An 8,260-nucleotide genomic window follows, 5' to 3' on the forward strand; every position below is an offset into this window, starting at 1 on the left:
CAATGGTGCGATCTCGGCTCACTGCAACGTCCGCCTCGCGGTTTCAAGCGATTCTCATGCCTCAGCCTCCTGAATAGCTGGGATTACAGACGCCTGCCACAACGCCCGCCTGATTTTTGTTTCTTTTGTAGAGACAGGGTTTCACCATGTTGCTCAAGCTGGTCTCAAACTCCTGGACTCAAGTGATCCGCCTGCCTCGGCCTCCCAAAGATTATAGGCGTGAGCAACTACGCCTGGCCGAATTGTGTTTTTATATGCATTATTTTCCTTAAAGTTTTAACAGTTTCTTGAAAAAGGTATGATTAGCTTTGTCAGACAGATGAGGAAACTGAGGCTCAGGGTAGTTAAGTGATTCGTCCTCAGGTCACACAGCAAGAGCAGAGAGTGAAACACACTGAGTTCAAAGTTTTGGGGTTCAGAAAATGATACCCCACAATAAAGGCATCAGAAGCAGCCTTAGGAGCAAAAATTTTTCTGACTCCTTTTGCTCTCCTGTCTCTGGTCCCACATTCTTCCCTAGACTAGTCACAGAAACTAGAATTCCTCTTTCCCACATCAGGTCCCAGAAATCAGGATCCCTTTTTTATAAAGCCAGCCATAAAACGTTAAAATACTACTCTAGGCCGGGCAAGGTGGCTCACGCCTGTAATCCCAGCACTTTAGGCCGAGGTGGGTGGACCACGAAGTCAGGAGATCGAGACCATCCTGGCTAATATGGTGGAACACCATCTCTACTAAAAATACAAAAAAATTAGCCAGGCGTGGTGGCGGGCGCCTGTAGTCCCAGCTACTCGGGAGGCTGAGGCAGGAGAATGGCATGAACCCGGTAGGTGGAGCTTGCAGTGAGCCGAGATCACACCACTGCACTCCAGCCTGGGTGACAGAGCGAGACTCCATCTAAAAAAAAATAAATAAATAAAAAATAAATAAAATTTATATATATATATATAACTGTAGCATTCTCCCTGTGTTTCCATGTAAAATCTGACCACAAAGAAATTATATGACTAACCCTGTCTGAGTTTAGGTCATAAGACCCCCATTCCAAAGAGGGTCCTATGGAGAGAGGCCAAGAAGAATCTAAGCAGACAGGTCTTACTGGATTTCCCCGTCTAATAGCATTAGATTATACCCTCTTTGTCCAACCATATTCTACACAGCTGTCCATACATTGTTGAAATTAAGCATAAAATGGACTGCCCCCTTATACCTTTGGGTCTTCATTCTAAAGGCTCCCAAGTCACATAAAACTATGATGAAATAAAATCCTTTTCTTCTATTTATCTGCCTTTGTTGGTTGATGTTCAGCAAACCTTCAGAGGACAAAAGGGAAGTTTTTTCTTTGGCCCTACAAAAGTTTACACACTGGGAATATATGGCACAATCAGATCACATTATATGAGGTACAAGGACTAGTTATGGTCTTAAAATGTTTTTTCTTCTTGAAAGAGTTGGCCAGGTGCAGTAGCTCACGCCTGTAATTCCATTAACTTTGGGAGGCCGAGGCAGGTGGATCACCTGAGGTCAGAAGTTCAAGACCAGCCTGGTCAACATGGTGAAACTCTGTCTGTACTAGAAATACAAAAATTAGCCCGGCATGGTGGTGGGTGCCTATAATCCCAGCTACGCAGGAGGCTGAGGCAGAAGAATCGCTTGAACCTGGGAGGTGGAGGTTGAAGTGAGCTGAGATAGCACCATTGCACTACAACCTGGGTAACAAAAGGGAAAACTCCATCTCAAAAAAGAAAGAAAGAAAGAGTGACATCGTGGTACATACATCATCATAGTGCAAAAAGCATCGCACAGATATAAGATGTCCTAGCTACAACTGGACCAGGAAAGTAAGTTAGTTATTTGACTTTTCGCTTAGGAAGTTAGTGTTTCTCTTTATTTAATCAAAAGACAAAATGTCACCAATATGTTTCAAATGAAATGTCATAGAGACGAGTGATTTGGACTGGACTCAATTCTCACACCTCACAAGGACCAACACACGTCTTTAATCAAAAAAGAGTGATGCTTTAGGTATCTGGTTTGGATGCCTATCAAATGATACTTTAATTTTCTTAAATTAAAAAAAAAAAAACAAAAGGTTTCCAAGGCTAGTTTTTCGGTTCTTCATTGCCAATCTTCTTAAAATAAAAACATTGCCAACTGCATGCTGACAAGTGTTCATTCGTAACCAACTAATATTTCCCAAGTTTTGGCAGAAAAGTCATCCGTCATCTAAGTTCATGTAAATGAATACGGTTTCAGTGACTTGAAAAAACTGCTAAAATCAGCATAAACAGTTTGAAGTAAAATAAACTAAATATCAAATATCTTATCCCTTCAAATTAAAACCTTTCAAGCTTCCTATGTCAGGTGAGCAGGAAGTCCAGTTTTTCCAAGAGGCCTCACCTCAACGTCTACTTCACATTTGTTCTCAGGTAACTCAGTATTTTTCAGTCCGAAGAGGCTGTTCTGCTTCCAAATGCCTTACTGAAAGTGAAGGAAGTAAACATCTGCTGGTGCACAGGGAAGTCTTAGTGTTCAGGCTTGAATATAGCAGGGCTGGAAACTGGTCTCACAAATCTAAAGGATCTTTTCTCTGATGCTGTGAAGGTAGTTCACATGGCTGCAGAGACCTCAGTACAGGATGCATGGCCCTTGAGTTCCCAAAGGGGCAGTTTTTAAAACTACAGTCCCATCTGCAGCCATTGTTCCCAAACCTAAGAATATCTGCTGTGCCCAGGTGGTTGTGGGCGGGAGGGGACAGCAACACAAACTCTGCTTCCTGGCATGACGTCCAGCTCCTCACTCTTCCAACCTTCCCTAAGGAGACTTCCCTCTTGGAGGGAGCAATAGAAAACTTCTTTAGTGATTATGATATATCCTAGGTATTTAAAGAAGGAACACCCATATAGCAGACATTTGGTAAATTCTCACTCAGTGAATGAATTTGTAAATTTCTATTTGGAGCTCTCATTAGCACATCAAAATGAGTTATGTTTTAAAGCAAATGTGGCATCTCTGCCCTCAGAGCTGAGCTTTCTCCTGCCTTCCATGTTAACCTACCAAAGGCATTACTGTTTACCCTGCAACACAGGGTCAGCTCTTCGACCTCGTTTCTCTTCTGTCTTCTTTCTTTCTTTATAGTGAATGCATTTCCTACAGAAACAGCCTATAATTCAATTGCCAGTGCTCTTCTCAATTCTCAGTGCTATCACTTTTTTTTTTTTGCACTATATTGCTTCTTCCCTAAACCTTTCTAAATTGGCTTGTGGCCTCTCTCTCCACCCTCTACTCACTGTCAGATTAATTTTCCTAAAATCTAACATTGATCATATAGGAGACCACTGAAAGTATCATATTCACATCACAGCCTACAAAACATTCTCAAACCAACACAGTTGCAAAGTTGTCTCCTTCCGGCCAGGTGCAGTGGCTCATGCCTGTAATCCCAGCACTTTGGGAGGCCAAGGTGGGCGGATCACGAGGTCAGGAGATCGAGATCATCCTGGCTAAGACAGTGAAACCCCGTCTCTCCAAAAAAAAAATTTGCTGGGCGTAGGCAGGCGCTTGTAGTCTCCAGCTTCATGGAGGCTGAGGAGGAGAATGTAGGACTGGAGGCAAGAGGATGTGTGACCTGAGATTGCCACTGCACTCCAGCCTGGGCGACAGAGCAAGACTCTGTCTCAAAAAAAAAAAAAGCTGTCTCCTTCCTCTGAACTTTCGTGTTATCATCTCCACCACTCATTGAGTACTTAGCATGTACGGATATGTGTGTGTATATATATAGATACACCCACATATACATATATATGTGTGTGTGTGTGTGTATTCTCTACCCCCAATGTCAGATTTTTAATTAGATTATAAGTGGCTTAAGAGCAGGTATCATTGTAGTTATTCTTTCACTCTCCCACAGTGCCCCACCCAGAGTAGGAATTCAGTAATGCTTTAATTGTTAGATTAGGGAATTTCTTTTCCTTTTATCTTGGAAGAAAAAGATACATCTTTTCTTAGCCTTGTAAACTAGAATGATCAGTAACATTTCACATCCAGAACACATGGCTACTGTAAAAGGAGCCACAGAGGCTAAATTGGCCTTGGACTGTGGAAAAGACAGCTGAATAATGGCAAGGGCTAAGAAACTATTTAACATCCCACTTTCGATAGCAACAGTTTTACAAACAGGAAGAGGCAGCATACAAACTTTAGCAAAGGAGTACCCAAACAGCAAACCCAAAGCAGGAACTAAGAGACCCAACAGAATCACCTCTAGGTTATCTGTTTTTAAGAACATTAATCCCACTGTAAAGGTCAAATAAATTCCTACGAACATTAAAATAAAACTCAGAGGTCTAATTATTCTCTCTAAGAAGCTTGCTTTTTCAGGTATTCTACGCTTGATGACTATTCCAGTTGATACCGGTACAAGTATGAAAAGGAGTGTTGACACAATGTTAGAAACAGGAATATGGAATGTACCTGACAAACCTAATATCTTACTGTATATATAAGAATTGACAGGCATCATGATCAAAGCCAAAAATGTTGATGTGCAAGTCATCAAAATGGCCAATGTGAAATCTCCGTCTAGAAGCAGAGCAAAGAGATAGCCCCCACCCCCTCCTGGACAGGTGCAGGTCATTACAACTCCAAAAGCTTGTGCCTCATGCAATGCCACAATCTGAGACAAAAGAAATCCACAAAATGGCATCAGAAAAAACTGTATAACTGCCCCAAGAATTACTGGCAAAGGTCTCTTCCATACTGTTTGAAACACCTGTAATTCAATCTTGCAACCAAATGCACACTTATTCAATAGTATTAGTGGTAATATAAGCATTAGGATATTTCTATCAATAGGCATTGATGCCTGGAGAAGACTGTCCTTTTGTTTGAGCACTTTGACTTTCACATTCTTGATTTCTTCAATGAGTCTTTCTTGCCTACCTTCAGAATCCCAGAGTTGAATAATCACATTGGTTTCTCCTGCTTCATCTGTCACCAGATTTATGGTAAAGTTTGTAGCATCTGATGAGATCTTCTTGGTCACATTCACCATTTGTAGTATTTTAGGATCTTCTATTTTCACAAAGAGGTGGCTGGAATTAGGCTGTTTATCTTCGTAGCTTGAACTTACAATGATGGTTTCTTTAGTCTTTGTGAAAAATAGTATTTCTGTCTTCTCTATATTCAGAAAACTGAGAGATGACATCCTTGCTTCTTCTATAGTCACAAGCAGCAAAAGTAGAAAAATAAAAAGTTTTCTAATCATTTTGAAAGCTGACATAAATCATATATGCAAAATCTTTTTTAAAAAATGAAAGAACATTCTTCATGCAGGTGTTCCAGTGACAGTCTGAGGGTGAGTTAGATAACAGTTGCTTTTGCAGGATCAAAGTCCAGTAGGAGGGACTGTTGTACTTTTAAACAAATATATAGCCATCTAGGCAGCAACACAACTGGTTTAACTTGTGATTAAGACAATTAAAAAGCCCTGGCATTTAGCAGATTCGATTTATCACAACAGAAATCTAATCTCTTCCTCTTGAATTCCTCATTTCTGCTTATGCAACAAAACAAAACAAACAAACAAAAAAACAAACAACAAAAAACCAGCCCTCTATTTACTTGAATTTAAAGCGTAGGGTCATCATTCATTAGTTTTCTTGTTTAAAAAAAAAAAAAAAAAATTTAAAGCAGTCATGATCAAGAAATCTGTAATAGATACTGAGGACACCTAGAGTTCAAGTGTTACTATTTTCTTCAATCAAGTCAAAGTCAAATAAATATTCACTGAATGTCTGTTTGCCTAGGGCATGGAGTTGGGAGCTGGCCACCCCATAATGATTAAGCCAGATGCAGTTGCTGCTCTCCTGGAACTTAGTGGGGTGACCCAATATCACAAGTTAGAAAACTGCAGAGTCCAGACACTGGCCTTGGCAGCATCCCTTGGCTGCTGATAGTTTTCCTACATCTCTGAAGGATGATTGAATCTGTCAAGCAAAAGCTGACACTGATTTTTGTATACTTAAGTAGGAAAATAATTTCCTGAATGGTTACCAGATAACTTGGGAACATAGGGAAAGTAGGTAGCTGGTGCCATGGCCAAAGGTACAGGCTGGTTAAGGGACCACAGCTCCTGGATACTTGGACCCTGACGCGATGGGGCAATGGAAAGACACTGGCATTGATTCCAATCTCTTATTCCTTCTTTGTAACACTAGTCTCTGTTCACAGTTAGGGGCAAGGGCATTCAATTGACCCAATTTGGTCATATCCCTCGGTTGCCAGGAATGAGAAAAAGCATCAGGCTTTTTGGGTTTCAACCCGTAGACTCACACAATTGTACATTTCCCACACAAGGAGTGGATGTCCTGATGCTAAGCAGCAAACAAACCAACCAACCAAACAACTGTTTACTATTAAGCTTACAGATGTAGTAGTCTCCAAACACATGACCGTTTCAGCAGCTCTTTCATGTAATCATGATGCAATGTGTTCAAGGTAATGCCAGCTCATATTAAGTATTTTAGATCATTTTGTTTTTCAAAAATGTGAAACCGTTTTTGTCATTTGAACGAGTTTTATAAAAGTATACCGTTTATGTTAGTTAATCTTTCAAATGCAATAGACCTTAGATCTCATAAATTTTATTAATATGTACCACATTAAGGAAAACAAGATCCACTGTACCAATGGTGAGAATAGGGAATGGGACTATTCATTGATATTTCAGTTAAAACATCCCTATTTTAAAATGACAAAAACAAAACAAAAAACAAAAATGTCATAAAACCTAATTTATCTTTACGATTATGTGACCAAATATCTTGACTCATAACTTTTGTTGCCCAGGTCGAAGATGTAAGTATATCAATTTTTCTTTCCCTTCAGGACTCTATCTGCAACCCTTTTAGTTCTTCGGTTTCTCCAAGCCCTTTCATTTGAAAACTGTGAAGAATAAAGCCTGACAAATTTAGGAAAACTTTGATAATCTATCATTCATCTATATAAGGGTTCTTCAAAATTTTCAAGGAAAATATGTGTTATAAAAAAGTGTGAATTTCAAATTTTTTTTGCACCAGAATAAACTGACTTTTTATAACATGTCTCAACAGGATCTAGTGAGGGACACTAACAAAGATAAGACATTTAGAAAAGAGCTCTTTTATCAGAGAAACATGAATTCTGATAAAATTGAAACAAGAACACACATCGAATTTACGGTGAGGTTTGGGTGGAAGAATGGTGAAATCACTGATGCTTCACATAAAGGTTATGAGGACAATACCCCAAGGAGATCTGCAGTTTACAAATGGATAATTCATTTTAAGAGACGAGACAATGTTGAAGATGAAGCCAACAGCACCAGACCATTCACAGCAATTTGTGAAGAAAAAATTACTCTTGTTTGTGCCCTCATTGAAGAGAACCAGCGATTATAGCACAGACAATATCTAATATGGTTTGTCTCTGTGTCCCCACCCAAATCTCGTGTAGAAGTGTAATGAGAGGAAGTGTTGGAGGAGGGACATCTAGGGAGGAGACTGGATCATGTGCATGGTTTCTGATGGTTTAGCACCATCGCCCTAGTGCTGTCCCATGATAGAGTTCTCATGAGATCTAGTTGTTTGAAAGTGTGTAGCACCTCCCTCTTCACATGCTGTCTCCTGCTGGCCATGTGAAGATGTGCTTTCTTCCCCTTCTGCCATGATTTTAAGTTTCCTGAGGCTCACAGACATGCTTCCTGTACAGCCTGTGGAACTGTGAGTCAAGCTTCTTTTCTTTATACAATACCCACTCTCAGGTAATTCTTTTTTTTTTCGGACAGAGTTTTGCTCTTGTCACCCAGACTGGGGTGCAGTGGCGCTGTAGTGGTTCACTGCAACCTCTGCCTCCCAGGTTCAAGTGATTCTCCTGCCTAAGCCTCGTGAGTACCTGGGATTACAGGCGTTTGCCACCACGCCCAGAAAGGTTTTGTATTTTTAGTAGATACGGGGTGTCACCATGTTGGCTAGGTTTGTCTCGAACTCCTGACCTCAGGTGATCCACCCGCCTTGGCCTCCCAAAGTGCTGGGATTACAGGTATGAGCCACTGTGCCCGACCTCAGGTAGTTCTTTATAGCAGTGCGAGAATGGACTAATACAATATCCAACACCATAGATGTCTCAGTTGGTTCAGCTTACACAATGCTGACAGAAAAATTAAACTTGAGCAAACTTTCCACTTGATGAGTACTGAAACTATTGCACCCAGATCAGCTAC

General features: G+C 40.5%; 1 protein-coding gene across 1 annotated transcript; it reads right to left on the reverse strand.

Annotated features, from left to right (window-relative positions):
- Positions 1–3,766: 3,766 nt before the first annotated feature.
- SLC10A5 (solute carrier family 10 member 5) lies at positions 3,767–7,687 on the reverse strand. The gene has a single exon (XM_009213251.4). It carries the CDS (start codon positions 5,279–5,281, stop codon positions 3,950–3,952), a length of 1,332 nt encoding a protein of 443 aa, XP_009211515.1. The 5' UTR covers positions 5,282–7,687; the 3' UTR covers positions 3,767–3,949.
- Between the last annotated feature and the right edge of the window lie 573 nt (positions 7,688–8,260).

Source organism: Papio anubis, chromosome 8 (assembly GCF_008728515.1).
Source record: "Papio anubis isolate 15944 chromosome 8, Panubis1.0, whole genome shotgun sequence".
In the NCBI taxonomy this organism is placed as follows: Eukaryota; Metazoa; Chordata; class Mammalia; order Primates; family Cercopithecidae; genus Papio; species Papio anubis.